Source organism: Corella eumyota, chromosome 5 (genome assembly GCF_963082875.1).
Source record: "Corella eumyota chromosome 5, kaCorEumy4.1, whole genome shotgun sequence".
Taxonomy (NCBI): domain Eukaryota; kingdom Metazoa; phylum Chordata; class Ascidiacea; order Phlebobranchia; family Corellidae; genus Corella; species Corella eumyota.
Window position 1 is genome coordinate 8,047,480 of NC_137494.1, and position 15,041 is coordinate 8,062,520.

A 15,041-nucleotide genomic window follows, 5' to 3' on the forward strand; every position below is an offset into this window, starting at 1 on the left:
ATGGGGTGCTTTAAATAGTTCATAATAACTTCTGCTGAACCAAAAAATAATTGACAAGTTAATTGTTAGGCAAAATAAACAAAACTTACACAGACAACTCAAGACTAGGCTAAGGTTTCTAATGTTACCCTACGTGAATAAAATGTTTTTCAAGGTTGCTTCATGTCCATATTGTGCTAGGACAGATTTTATTTACAGTTACCTCATGCTACTAAATTTAAAAATGACATGTTGTTTTTTTAAACTTTAATTTTCCAATCCTAACTTGCCTTAAATTTTCTAATTTTAGGTGATCACACAAAATCGACATCTAACTTTAATGTTTCTCAAACTGATAAACCATCAACATCGGAGAATCCGGGGTTAAGTGACGGTCTTCGAATAACAGATACTGATAGAAATGAAGCAGTTAATGCAATAGCAAATGCAATTTCATCAGTTATCAGAACAGGAAATAAGAGAACAACTGATCAATCTATTACTACCACAGCTTCTTCCAGGTTAATAAAATTAATATTTGAATGAACATGGTTAAATTTTTTATTTGTAAAAAACAAATTTTAAAATTTTATTTTTTTAGAGATATTAATTTTTAAATGTTGTATTTTTTTAATCTTAAACTTTGATTATGTCTTCATTATGGTTTTCCTAAAAATTTTAAGATGTAAAATAAAAATAAATATGGCAAAAAAAGGTTAAGGCAATGAAAGTATAATATTTCAAATTAATATTTTTTTAGTTCTAAATCACCGGCTAAAGCAACCGATTCTGACAACAAATCAGATAAAGAATCGACAATGGAAAGACAAGGAAGTTTTATGGTGAGTTGAATTTAATTTTAATTTTTCAAAAATTCAAGTGTTAATCTGCTTCAAATTAATTAATAATAAAACATTTGGTCTTTAAACAAACTATCGTACTTGACAGTCTGAATTTTTTGGGGACTAAAAAGTAAAAGGAATCAAAAGATTTTTTTTTTGATTTTTTTAATAAGAGACTTTTAATTATGAACAAAAAAACTAACACAATCTCTGAAAAATTATTATTTAAGTTTTATTTTTTGATTTTTAGAAATTTTATACTCAAGCTACCCAAGCACTTGATAGTATGATAGGTAATGAGGGGAGTCCCCCTGAAAGTCCAGTTTCTAGTTGGCCTCCAGAACTTGTGCCTTACTGGAACAATGTAGAAAGAGGTAAATATGTTATTTTTTGTTGGAATCTAAGAAACAAAAAAATCCACAAAAGAGAAAACACAAAAAAGGGAAAAAAATCACAGTAGATAATGACTAAGTTACTATAAAAAATACAAACTAATGGACACACTTAAATAAACATAACAATATTTTGGGAATAATAATTGTAAAAAATAAATATCAGAATTTACAAACTTTGTAATTTTTTTTTTAATAAAACTGCTTTTTATGTCACGTTTTTTAACAAGTTAAATTTTTTCAGAAGAGGAAGAAGGATTAAATCTTACAACTTCTAACTCAGCGTCAAAATCAAAAAAAGAGAAATCGCTCAACTGGAACGAGGTCAAGGAAGGTCGTGGGTCACGCTTGGACGCAGTTGCGATTCTCGATCTACTTTGTACATCACAAGCCACCATTCCTTACTTGGAAACACTGCTCACCCAAAAGTAATTATTTTGTGGAAACACTTATAAATGATCGACTAAAAATTATTTTTGATGACTTTAAATAGTTTACGAAGAAATTAACTTTTAAAAATGTTAATTAAAATTTCAAAAGCGCTATTTTATTGACTTTTAGGTTAAAATGTTTTAAAAATTAAAGGGCATTTTAAAGGAGGTTTGGGTGAGATAGGTTAATAAAAATTGTCTAATTGTTGGTAGAGTAGTATTTTCTGGCATGTGATATACATTTTAAAATATCTGTTATGTGAAACAATTTTAAATAATGTGACAGTAATTCATTATCTATCAGGGTACGAATTACATTTAAAAATTGACTCGCTAAAAAATTAACATTTAAAAATTGATAAAACATCGATTAGGCCCAAGTCATGATCTTTGTTTTTTCATACCAATTAATGCATTGCATTGCAGTTTTAAAATGTACTACTTACTATGCTTCTTACTGAAGTTTAACTACATTGCACTACAAGTTTAAAATAGCTTTGTAAAAATACCTAAATATACACAAGTGTTTCATTATCGCTAGAACCGTTTTGTGTTGATTTGCTATTTCAAATATATTTGTAAATAAATAATTCGCTAAATTTAAAAAAAAAACGACTCGCTTTTAGCAAACGGCGACCCGTAATTTTTGTTTCCTGTGTATATATTAAATTTATCACTATAATGTAGAAAAGTCTTTTTTTTTAATAAAAATAAAAAACTAATAAATTTTTTGTTTAAATTGTTTCAGAGATTCGAACGGATATACTCCATTCATGTTTGCAATTGCTCACCGTGCTTATCCAGCTGCTAAAGTTTTATTCGAAGCTGTTCATTATGTTGCAAATAAGAAGAATATGAAAGATAATAAAGGTTCTAAAGAAGATGATAAGAAAGGTGCTTTTTAGTTTTATATTTTTTTATCATTTAATAATAATCCTAAAATAGAGTCAATTTAAACTGTTTGTAAATGAAAGAAATTTGGAAAATAAAAATTAGGTTTATTTACCTATATTCAACGGAGCTCAATAGACAATATATTTGTGTTAATAAGTGTTCAATTTAAAGACCTTTTTTTGTATATATTTTTATCCTCGATGTGGGAAAGTCGAATGCGTGACTTAAACAATAAAGTAACATCAGTTACTCCGACCCAGTCTCGAGTAGCCTGTTGCAGTTTGGGATATTATATGGATTATAATTGCCCGATAATTATACTGTTGACTAAGTGCTGGCTCAGCAGGAGTTCGTACCGTTTATAGCGCCTTACTCAAGGGCGCTACAGCATGAGAGCAGTGAGGATTAAACCCACGACCTCATGTGTGGTGTAGCAAGTGTTCTTACCACTACACCATGCTGCCGGTCTTATTTTTATAATATCCTTTTTTTATTTTTTTACTTAATTGAATTTTTTTTTTAGTTAATATCCTGGAAAGAGAATTTGAATTATCAAGTGTCCAAATGTTCGGGTATCTTGCACCAATGCTTTACCCCAAAGGGTCCCACCCTGACGACAACCCTCTTTACATGATTTGCTGTAACGATAATTGTAGCTTCACGTGGACTGGTGCACTTCATATTAACCAGGTCAAAAAATTGTTTGTTGATGTTAACGATTTGATTTTTTAATTTTGTTGTTGTCACTGTAATAGAGTGATGTGCAAATCGCCATTTTTTATGATCAAAATCGGCTTGCAATCAGAAGTATTTTTTTCGAGCACATTGTGTTTACAACCTGTTCCATGACTGAAGCACAAAAGAACAAACTTACTAACACGAAAATAACACGCTGTAATTCATTTTGCATAGAATTAAAAAATAAAAGTAGCCTTTACGTAACACTGAATGACTATGGCGTTGCAATATTCTGAAAAAGTTTATAGAAAATCATGTGGTTAAAGCATGTAAAAGCATGTTTATTTGTGACACAATTCTTAATTGTAACGTAATTACTGATCTTCCGATTTTGGACTTATTTGGGTGATTGCAAAATACCTTCGAAAATCGGCGATTTATGATCACTCTTTTTATTCGGCACATCACTACTTTTATATGATATTTGCCTTTTTGCATATGTCTTAGTGGACGATATATATATATATATATGACGAATATTAGTTGAGAAATGCGATAATATTTCAAAAACTAAAATTCCCTGCATTGACTATCGACTAGTATTGCCAAATACCGTTTATAAATTTAACTTGTGTTTTAAACAGTAACATTTTTGCTAAAAAATTTCACCAGTTAAAAAGTTAACCCTTTATTGTATTCTTTGTATGTATTGCATTATATCAAAAATTGATTAAGGTATTTTACCGAAATAATATATTACAGGATATATTTGAATGTTTAACTTGTGGTTTGACTGAGACATTATGCTGCTGTTCAGAGTGTGCCAGAGTTTGCCACAAGGGTCATGACTGCAAGTAAGTCAATAGTTTTTTAAATTAAATTATAAGTTACATTTTTAATTTCTTGTGATGCACAATTTCAGCTTTTTAAATATAAAGGTTTTGGTATTAGGAAAATATATATCAAAGGCTGTTAATTTTTCTTTGTTGTTAAACTCAAAAAACAGTTAGCAGGTTTAATAATTAATATATTTTAAAGAATGTCAATAATATTTTTAAAAGGTGTTATGACTTTTTGGAAAGATATTTTGCAATTAGTATAAATTTCAGAATAATGCAAAATCATTTACTATTGGTATTTACTTATCCTTGATAAAAGTAGATTGATTTTACGACCTAAACATAAAGTAACATTAGTTTTTTCCAACCAGTCTTAAGTTAACTTATTCAACTTGGGATATTATTAATTGTAACTGCCTGTTATTTAATCTGCTGATGGTTTTTGGTTCAGCAGGAGTTTGTACTGTTATAGTGCCTTACTTAAGGGTACTTTAGCATGACAGCAGTAGGAATCAAACCCAGGACCCTATGTTGTGAATCTTGTTGTTATATGCTTATAAATTTATTTTTTAGATTAAAACGAACAAATCCAACGGCTTATTGTGATTGCTGGGAGAAATGTGTTTGTAAATCATTAATAGCCGGAGATAACAATGATAGAAAAGCATTGATTCAATTGTTGATGCACACAACTGATTTGTATGAAAAACCTGACTCCAGTGGACAACATATTCTACATTTCCTGGTTTGACTTTAATATTTTTTTTTACGAATTTAAAATAAATTTAAACTAAATTTTAAATTGAATAATTGTATTTTTGGAGGTTATGGATTCTTTATTGTCAATGTAAATTTTTTTTAACAAATATATATTTTATCATTATTAGTTAGTATTTTGTCTTTTGGCATTATTTTTGGCTTCTTATTTATTTTGTTTATAAATTTTTAAAAAAAATTCCTTTTAAGTAAAAATTCATGTCAAGTTTTTACTTTAAGGGAATATCTTGGGGGACCTTTTGAACCAAATCAAATTTTTTTTTTCATTTTTATTCACGTTTTACATTAAAAAATTTTTAAGATCGAGACTGTGGCCCGCCAAATGGAAGAGCAGAAACAATATCACCCACCTCGTAAGACTTCGCGCATGACCGCACGTCCTCGTATTTCAAGAGTCGGCACCAAGCAACCACTGACACCTAGTGACCAGGATATGCCCGAACACGATCTGAATCCCCCTGTGTAAATTTTTTTTTAACTTTAAAGAATTAAAAAAATTATGATTTATTAAAAAATTAATAACTTTTACTACTTCAAAAAAAAAAATAAAAAAAATATTTTTACTAACTTAAGTTTTTGTGGAGGAGCACTTCTCGCTCTTCTAAACGACCATTTGGTGTTGCACTCACTTATAATGGGAGGATGCGAAGGTAGACGGGACAAACATTCTCTTAGTTGCTTCCTGGAGGAGGAAAAGAGTGACGGAAACCTTCATCCAGAGGACATCGATATTCTAAGCTCTCAAAGTGGTATTTTTTGTTTATTTGTGATATTTATGGTTGTTATTTTTGTTTATTTGTGATATTTATGGTTGTTTAAACTGGTTTTAACCAGGGCATTATACTGGTATAAAAAGGGCCTAAAAATTACCACAAACTGGTGTATTTACAGGACCAGAAAAAGCTATAAAATTTTTTGGATTTCCGTTATCTTAAAATACAATAACTCTAATCATTAAAATTTACTTATGTTCTAGGTACTGCTAGACTTGATATGTTCACACATACTCTCTTAGTTAAATGTATCAGTTCCGAATACTTAAACCAACTTCTTGAGACTTTAATTCACTCCATGCAAAGTGGTAGCAACAAAAAAGAAGGAAAATTAATGGCAAGGCGATTTATTCGATCTGTAATTAGGGTTTATCTTGTGATTGTCGCTCAATCGACACCTGATAAGTTTACTACACGGTCCCCTGTGAGTTCAAATCCTACCTTGACCAAGTGCCGGAGAGCCTTTACAGTATGTGTTTCAAATTTTTCTGTTTTTTTAAATAAATTTTTCTGTTTTTTTTCAAACTTATCTTTAAATATTTTATAATTTAAACAAATTTGAATTAAGTATATATCTTTTTAACTCTAGGCACTGTTGCCAGTGGCGATTGAGGAGCTAAGTGAGATGGCAGAGTCTCTTATTACTCCAGTGAGAATGGGGGTAACTCGACCCACCACCGAGTTCTCATTGTTACCCACTCATAGTGATGTCATAATCGGAAGTACGAGCGTGTTTAACACCAAACCGTTTCCACCCAGGTTTTTAAATTTTTGAATTTTTTTAGATTATTTTAGAAAAAACTAAAAGATGGCAAATTTGTATTTTTTATATTTTATTTGTACTTGTTAAAGGCTATGTTTATATATATATATATGCATTGTTCAATTAAGCTTTATTGTATATAGATGTGCTGGTGTTATATACTTGTTATACATTTTTTTACCTGTAGATTAAAAATAGTTGTGGTATAAAAATTTTATTTTTTTAAGTTACTGGGGAGAATAATTAACATAAAATATATTTTGTTTTTCTTGTAATCAAAATTTTGCGGTTGGTATATATACTTCAAGTTTAAATTAAAATGATTTAAATTTTTAGAAAATATCAGTCAGATGATGATGAAAACAAAAATAATGGCCAAGATGAAGCCAGTAATTCAAAACGGGTATGTTAATTTTATTAACTTCGTTAATCATAATTTAAAAAAAAAATTATTTATTATTTTTTTTAAATTTAGATTAAAAAATTTTTTTTTTTCGTTCAAAAAATGAATTTTTTTTTGTGAATTATAGTCTCGACATCAAAGTAAGCGAAAAAAAGGGGGCAGCAAACGACCGTCGACAAGCAGGGGTCAACGGAACAGAAGGGGTAGTTATAAGATTGAGGATCCAACTCAAACTTCACAGGAGTCGCAACCCAAAGCATCAGAAACAACTCAAAATGAGGTAATCTAAGACTTTTCTTTAAAAATAATATTAAACTGAAAGTTATGTCAAAAGTAATTTAATTTTAGAAAAAAAATTACTTTTTGGTATTTTTAAGAAAGGATTCTTCTTTTTAAGATTGATTTAATGATATACATATTATTAAAATTGGAAATTTTTAAACTACATTTTACCCAACTTTGGGTCCAAACTTTTTAAAAATAAATGACAATTTCTAGAGGGTTAGGTAAAATGGGTTTAACGAAAATAACCCATTGTTGGCATATTTTATTTATTAAAGCGGTTTTTGTTATACATTTTCTTTATATTTAAAGATATCTATATAATTGTTGTCAATTAATAAAAAAAATTAAAACTTCATATTAATCAGGATGATGACGAAGAACATGAAAGTGATATGGATATCACCTGCATTGAGTTAATTAACGATTCAGACTCGGACTCTTACCATAGTATGGATAGTGATCAGGTCAGTTGTTAAACTAAAATATCTTGTTCAGGATTTCCGGTAATGCTGTTGATTTTTCATTTTTTTTTTAATGTCAAGTTCCTATTAAAAATTGGTTAACCAATTTGAGTGAAAATTTAGTGAAACGACAAAATTTTAACACTGGCCATTTATTTGTTAAAACAATATAGAGTAGTAAATTTCGTTGCGAGTATATTTTCATAAGAAATACAAAATTTAAATAAAAACAACACTTTGAATATGAAGATTTTTTTTTTTTATTGTCAACCATAAATTTTTTTTTGTTTTTAAAGCCTTATTTTGGGGATGGATTAAAGCTTAATTTAATAAAGATACATAATATATGTGGCTAACACCCTTTTTGAATTTATGTTGTTAGACGATCACAGTAGAAGGTCGTAAAGAGGAGGAGGGAAGCGAAGTGGACCAGGATCAGGAGGAAGAAGATACAGATTCTGATCATTTTACTTGGAGGGAGGAAAGTCCTCTTGAGAGGTGGGAAATCTTTTTGAAGATACTGAAGTAAAAATAAAATCTTAAAAATTTGAAGTTTAAAAATAAAATTTTTTTAGGCAAAACACCCGACAAGAAAGGGCTCAAGCACGACGAACCCCACATGCAATGCAATGGGCCATGGGAAGAGACTCAAGTGGATCTTCTTCGACCCCCAAAGCCCCACCCCTGACCCCAGGACCAAGGGCTTCAGGGCTCGGAAGCAACCCTAGTGGCATAGTTTATATCGACTCGATCAGGCGAAGAAGAAATTGGGAGGAAGGTAAGAATTTTCTGCAAAAACAAAATTTTGGTTAATATTATATTTTTTAAATTTATTCCATTTTTTTATTAAAATTTTTTTTAGATTATGTGAACAGTATACTGGATCGTCGTCAAGGCATTACACGACCAAAACCCGCCGACACGCCCTTGTATAACTCTACTGCGGTAACAAATGCACAACTAGCTCGATTATTTGCAACCTGTGTTCGTGAAATTTCTCATTTGCTATCGTCCCTCACCAAAGGCAGTTATTTGACTGACTCCAGTTTGTTTACAATGCTAGAAATATCTTGCATGGTAACTTTGTTTTTATACTTGATATTTTTATTAAATTTTTCTTATCAACAATTTAAATTCATATAGTGAGTATATTGGTTAAAGTGATGTCCCCTAGCAACAAAATTTATTTTTTGACCTACCAATTGTTTTGGCATGTTGTGAATGGGTGTAAATAACACATTAATATAAAAGCAAGAAAAATTGATCCAAATAAGCGCACAGGATATTATCCACCTTTAAAAGTTGCCAATCAATGAGTAACAGAGATTAACATTGGGCACCTTTGTTAGCTACACTGTACAACACCACATGAAGTCTTTGGTTTAATTCCCACTGCTTCCATGTTGTAGTGTCTTTAAATAAAATTCTACAAACAGTATCACTGCCCCAAAATACAAGATACTTTATTTTGACTTAATAATTTTAAACAATTAACTTTTCCTTAGGAGGACAAAAATTTACACGAATTTGTTGAAAAATATTTCGAGAAGACTTGGGCATGGGTATTAACAGTTGTGGAGGCCACTGAATGTCAACTCAAATACGGGCAAATATTAACCATGGCTTCTTCACCTAATCACCCTGGCCACCCCCATCATAAACAGTCTAGTAAGTTTAATATTGTTTGTTTGGTTGCATACTTTAGGGTTCGATTCCCAGTGACTCCCTTTTTTATTTTTTTAAAAAATGTTTTTTTTAAAGTAGCAAATCTATGTGTATATTCTTTTTTAGTAAACCCGGTGATTAATATATTAATACAAGCCCATTGTTCCTGTTCTAATAAATTTATTTTATTTAATTTTTACAGAAAATAATAAGAATCGAAGAGGTAGAGAATCTTCTGGTATTTTATCAACAATTGAACATCATGTTGCCAGACAGGTAGTTCGTTAACTCTATTTTTTTATTTAATCAGAATAAAATTAAATTTGTTTAAAAATACTCTTGGTCATAGTTTAAAATTTAACTTATACTTTTAAAACAAAACGTAAACTTTTAAAAATTTTTTTTTGACTTCTAGAAATTTAAAAAAAATGTATTGTTCTATTAATAAATTCCTTAAAGGTTAGGTGGACATAATATCATTTTAAATAAATTTTATTTAATTTTTTTAAAGGATTTCTTGTCATATGCACTGTCCTTAATGCGATCCCATAGCAACGAAAATTCTGACTTCATGCCCATGATTGATATATCATCTCTTAAACACATAGCTTATGTGCTCGACGCTTATATCTTTTATTTAAGAGGAAATTCTAATTCAACTGATGTTAACAATAAACTGTCTGCTAGTAATGCTAACATATCATTGGACATTGGGTAAGATTTTGTTACATTTATTTATCATTTTTAGCTTTTAATTCTGTTAGTAGTATACTGCATTAAAGTACTTTTCGCTACTCTATTATTTTTATTTTTTTATGTTATTGTAGATATAATGACGCTATTATTAAATTTTTTTATATTGTTTTTTGTTATTGTAGGTATAATAATTTAGTAATTTTTTATTGTTTTTATGACAACTTGATCACTTTTTTGTTGTTGTAGTTATACCAACTTGATCATTTTTTTGTCTTTTTTTGTTATTGTAGGTATGACAACAGTGACAATGAAGACGACGACAACAACAAATTATTTTTGTATCCTGAGTTTCAAATCGATCACAGCGACCCTTCGACCTCTACCCGACCCTTTGATGACCTTTTGACCCAAGCACAACCTATGACCTCTTTCTTTAGAAGGTCAGAGTCAATGTGTTTTCTGGAAGAAACTGACCCAAATCCTTTTGAGGTGAAATTTAATTTTTTTACTTTTTTTAAATTATTTGAGTTTTAAACACTAAAACAAGTGTGAAGTTGACTTTGTTTAATTGAAATTAATTTTTTTTTAGTTTTGAATTTTTAACAAATTTGTTTCTAAAAAAAATCTTAATTATAAAACATGCAGCATTAATATGATAAACAAACTCTCAAAATGAAATAAAATTGAAATACAAAAAAAGAAATAAAATTATACCCAAAAAATTTTAATAGAATTTCAAGTTTTTGACAATAAAAAAACTAAAATCTGTTTATAAATATATACATAGTATTCAAAAAAAAATTTCTTTGCTTTTCTTTAGGTTCCCATGGTAACAGGGTTGCCATTAGCCGAGAAACCCCATTTACTCCAACCCTCTGCTCGCAAGGAAGAGATGTTCGGTCGACCGCGGAAGTTTGCCAAGCTAAAACAATCTTACGCCAACTCCATGAGTTTATCACATCGAGCTGATGACAAAAATTTTCAAGAAAAATCTGAGAGTTTGACAACAGGTTTATGTTAAATTTAAAACATTTTTACTTCTAATAGTGTTATAAATATTATCTAATTGCCCTCCCTGTTTGATGCATTTTAATTGCTGTAATATGGTTGCAACTCACACCAATATAAGCTTGTGATTAACTGCTTATCACAAATAGCAGTTTCGTTTAATTTCGACAAAAAATTTGTATATTGTTCATACATATATTCATATAATATTAACTTAGTTTTAATGTATATAAAAAAATGTTATTTCATTTTTTTTTCAAGTATTTTTTGCCATTTATATTGTTTTTAAGTTTAGTTTATTTGCGATGAAAACAAAATCAATTCCATTTTAATTTAAATTAATAAACATTTGTATTTAGAAATTGATGCAGAAACTACAAATGCTGCAACAACATTGAAAGATGAATCAAAAAAGCAATCTGAAAATCAAAATACTGAAAATGTAATTGTCACAAAAGAAAAAGTTGAATCAAAGACAAACCAAGTTGAAGCAATTGTTTCTTATCCATCTGTTATTAAATCCACTTCAGATGTTACAAATGAGGAAATGAATATGACATCTACATCAAAAGGTTTTAGTTAAGCTACCTTTTTTTAAATGTGGTAATATTGTAATACTGGTGGCGCGGTGTAGTGGTTAGAACACTTGTCTTAACTACACGAGTTCCTGTCTCTGATGGTCCCAGTTTCTATGCTGTAGTGCTCTTGAATAAGGCCTTATAAAATAATTAATTAGATGAATAATTATTAGGCTATTATAATTATTAATACCTTAAATTGCCAAAGGGTTAGGGTAACGAATGTTTAAGACTGTGTCAGGGATGCAGTAAAGCCATATTGTTGTATAACAAAAATAATAAAATAATAAATCTCTTTAAAAATTTATCTTAGAAATTTAAGTTTTAATTTAATTCTAGATATTTTAGTTGAACCACTACCAACAGTAGAAGCACCAGGTACATCTATGATTATTGATGTTACAACTGATAACTCACAATTTGAAAATAAAAAAAATAAAACTACTCAAGAAAATAACATGGTATTTATAAATGTTAGTTTTATAAATATAGCTTTTTTTAAGTTATTGTACAATGTTCATAATTTAAAACACAAAAGGAATTCTGATAGTATCCATAACGTTTTATGTTAAATTTTTTTTTCTTAGTTTTAATATTTTTAATAATATTTTTGCTTTTTTTTTAAACAAAATCATTTTTGTTTTAAAACATAATAACATAGTTTGGTACAAAATAAATAATTTATTTCTTAATTTTTTTTTATTTTTAAAGACAACAAACAAGCAGGAACAGATAGTGAATCAAGTTTTAGGAAAATGTCGGTTAACTCTTGAACTTTTCAGTCGAGCTTTTCTTGATGACGTTGGTGCAGAACCGAACTCGATTTTATACGAACTTGGTGGTTTTCAGGTAAATCCTAATTATAATTGATTAAATTTTATGTAATATTTAATATTATACCAAAGAGCTTTTAAAAAAAACTGCTTGAATTTTTTTTTTTTAAGAAATTGGTACTTGCTTCATTAAAACGGATCGCTGTTCGCTAAAAGCGAATCGTTTTTAAAATTTAGGGAATTGTTTTTTACAAATATACTGGAATTAGCGAATCGACCAAAAACGGTTCAAGCGATAATGAAACTATATTTATGTATATTAACGTATTTTCACGAAGCTATTTTAAACCGGTTTCGAACTAATTTAATTACATCAACATAATCCTGCGACAATGTAGGTTACTATATGGTGTTTAATAACAATAACTTTTCATAATCTTGCAATGCAAAAATTTTACTCCCACAATTCGTTTAGTTATAGTGGAATGTAGTTAAAGTTTAGTAAGAAGCATAGTAAGTAGTACATTTTAAAAATGCAAGGCTTCAATTGATATGAGAAAACGAAGATCATGACTTGGGCCTAATGGAAGCTCTAAAAATGCGACCACATTTATCAATTTTTAAACGTTAATTTTTTAGCAAATAAATTTTTAAACGTTAATTCGTTTCCTACCTCATGTTTATATTCTTATATTATTAACTTATTGTCAGGTCAGGGAAACTAAGTTTCGTAAGGAAATGGAACGTTTAAGGAGCGGTCAATACAACGATTTGGTCCTCAATGTTGAAAGGCCGCGTGACAAAATCATTCAACAAACTCTAAAACAACTTAATCAACATTTTAAGCGGCGAGCTGGTGCTGTATTAAGAGTAAGATTTTATATTTCAATTTAATTCAAACATTTTTTGTTGAATTTTAATTTTTTTAATAAGGAATTGCTTAAAAATTATTAGCTTTGTTAATGTTTTAATGGCACATCATAGATAACCATTTTACCAAAAAGACGTTTGACCAAACTAACCCCATATGCTAAAAAAAGCCATTTTAACGACAATAAAACCTTTTATTTATTCCTTTTACGCTAATTTTTCTAAAAAATTACTTTTATTATCTACAAAAATGTTGATCCAAATTTCGGTAAAATTTTGTTTCGAAATTTGAATTTTGGAAAAATGTTTATTAAGCCAAATAGTTTTCTGTAATGTAAGCAAATACCATTGTTTAATGCCCTTAAGTTAATTGCCCTTTAGTACTTTAAATGAAACTGAGTTTTTTTATGATATTTTAAATAAACAAATGTTACTTATCCTAATTTTAAATATTTTTAGGTGAAAGTTTTGTTTAAGAATGAGCCTGGCGAAGGCACCGGGGTTGCTCGTAGTTTTTACACTGCCATCTGTGAAGCGTTGCTCTCACCTGACCATTTACCAACACTGGATGGCGTCTTGCCTAGCTCCTCCACCCCACCGGTAATTTAAATTATTATTTTTAAACTTTTACTGGGTAACATAAAAAATACCCAACACGATACCCTGAAAATTAATTTAAAAAGTAACTAATATGTAAAAACAGTGTGGTATACCAGTCATGACATTGGATTATAAGGCAAAGGGTTTTGGGTTTGAGCCTCACCAATGCCACGCTATTCGCTTATAAGTCTGGCCTTTATGAATAGCTTTAACACTTCACAACAACACACCCTATCCCAATAAAAATTTAAACCCAAATCCTTAAGCTTATACGAAAAAAATTAACAATTTTTAGGGGAGTCGGAAATCATTGCAACACAGCTGCTCCCTAGTGGCAAGATGGTATAAGCGAGAAACTGATAGAATGGATGGCACTGGAGGCAATAGAGGTTTAAAAAAAAACTTATTTATATTTTTTGACTTTCTAGTAAGACTATTACAGTTATACCGTGGAATTGTATAGAACCTATATTTATTTATACAATTTCTATTTTTTAGCCTATCCAACAAGACCCGATTCTGAGATTGATTTAAGGTCATTTCTCTCTGCAAGGTCATCTCGAAGGTCATATGCTAACCTTGACGGGGTCACGACCCCAATGTCTATTTCTGCTCAACCGTTTCTAAAAAAGTCAGCCAGATGTAAGTAGAAAATTTTTATTTTTGTATATTTTTATGTAGTAGTAAATCCGACATTATATGTTTACGTTATTTTATTTTAAAATTTTGTTACTAGTGCAATGGTGTTTTTTCTTTTTTGTTTTTATTTGTCCTAAAAATAAAAAGGACAAATTCGCGCCCTAAAAGTATGCGGAACTTTGACCATTTATGTTTTGCTGTTTAGGGTATTAGTAGTTGTAATTGTCGAATAATGGAACTGTCATTTGTTTTTTTGGCTCACTATAATTTTACACTGTTTATAGCCCCTTACTTAGAAGCACTTTCTGCTTAGAAGTAGTAGGGATCAATCCAGAGACCTCGTGTAGTGAAACCAAGTGTTCTAACTCCCTCACCAGTTAATTAAAATATTTATTTTTTAGCACAAGCTAACCAATCATCAATAGAAAGAAGCAAACAAGCGATCGGAGATAGATTATTACCCAAAGTCACTGCAATAAGATCAGACTGGGCTTCAAAGATAACTGGAATGCTTATTGGTAAGTCTTGATAAATATTTTCAGTGTTAGTAAAAATTTACTCAACTATGAATTTTATAAAAACATTTTATTAACAATTTATTGGCTGACTAAAAATCTGTTCTTACATTTAAACATTTTTGAAATTGATTTTTTTTGAGGAATAAAATGTTAATATAGAGGTTTAAATAAAAATAT

At 29.4% G+C, this 15,041-nt stretch overlaps 1 protein-coding gene across 3 annotated transcripts in view; it reads left to right on the forward strand.

Moving 5' to 3' along the window:
• The window catches only part of LOC145752841 (E3 ubiquitin-protein ligase UBR5-like), a 28,063-nt gene that overhangs the window by 9,477 nt on the left and 3,545 nt on the right, over positions 1-15,041 (forward strand). For 2 of the 3 annotated variants that reach the window (XM_082569193.1, XM_082569195.1), the window contains exons 21-51: positions 290-500; positions 740-821; positions 1,072-1,195; positions 1,458-1,641; positions 2,393-2,538; positions 3,062-3,228; positions 3,979-4,070; positions 4,629-4,800; positions 5,134-5,294; positions 5,406-5,581; positions 5,809-6,074; positions 6,195-6,364; positions 6,705-6,771; positions 6,899-7,051; positions 7,422-7,520; positions 7,900-8,015; positions 8,093-8,295; positions 8,380-8,594; positions 9,023-9,185; positions 9,385-9,458; positions 9,694-9,896; positions 10,169-10,367; positions 10,699-10,888; positions 11,246-11,458; positions 11,804-11,925; positions 12,176-12,313; positions 12,949-13,107; positions 13,567-13,707; positions 14,003-14,096; positions 14,206-14,349; positions 14,748-14,864. In XM_082569193.1, the coding sequence (XP_082425319.1) occupies positions 290-500; positions 740-821; positions 1,072-1,195; positions 1,458-1,641; positions 2,393-2,538; positions 3,062-3,228; positions 3,979-4,070; positions 4,629-4,800; positions 5,134-5,294; positions 5,406-5,581; positions 5,809-6,074; positions 6,195-6,364; positions 6,705-6,771; positions 6,899-7,051; positions 7,422-7,520; positions 7,900-8,015; positions 8,093-8,295; positions 8,380-8,594; positions 9,023-9,185; positions 9,385-9,458; positions 9,694-9,896; positions 10,169-10,367; positions 10,699-10,888; positions 11,246-11,458; positions 11,804-11,925; positions 12,176-12,313; positions 12,949-13,107; positions 13,567-13,707; positions 14,003-14,096; positions 14,206-14,349; positions 14,748-14,864 (4,761 nt within the window). The remainder of the gene's footprint in view (positions 1-289; positions 501-739; positions 822-1,071; positions 1,196-1,457; positions 1,642-2,392; positions 2,539-3,061; positions 3,229-3,978; positions 4,071-4,628; positions 4,801-5,133; positions 5,295-5,405; positions 5,582-5,808; positions 6,075-6,194; positions 6,365-6,704; positions 6,772-6,898; positions 7,052-7,421; positions 7,521-7,899; positions 8,016-8,092; positions 8,296-8,379; positions 8,595-9,022; positions 9,186-9,384; positions 9,459-9,693; positions 9,897-10,168; positions 10,368-10,698; positions 10,889-11,245; positions 11,459-11,803; positions 11,926-12,175; positions 12,314-12,948; positions 13,108-13,566; positions 13,708-14,002; positions 14,097-14,205; positions 14,350-14,747; positions 14,865-15,041) is intronic. The other variant, XM_082569194.1, reaches the window with a different exon arrangement.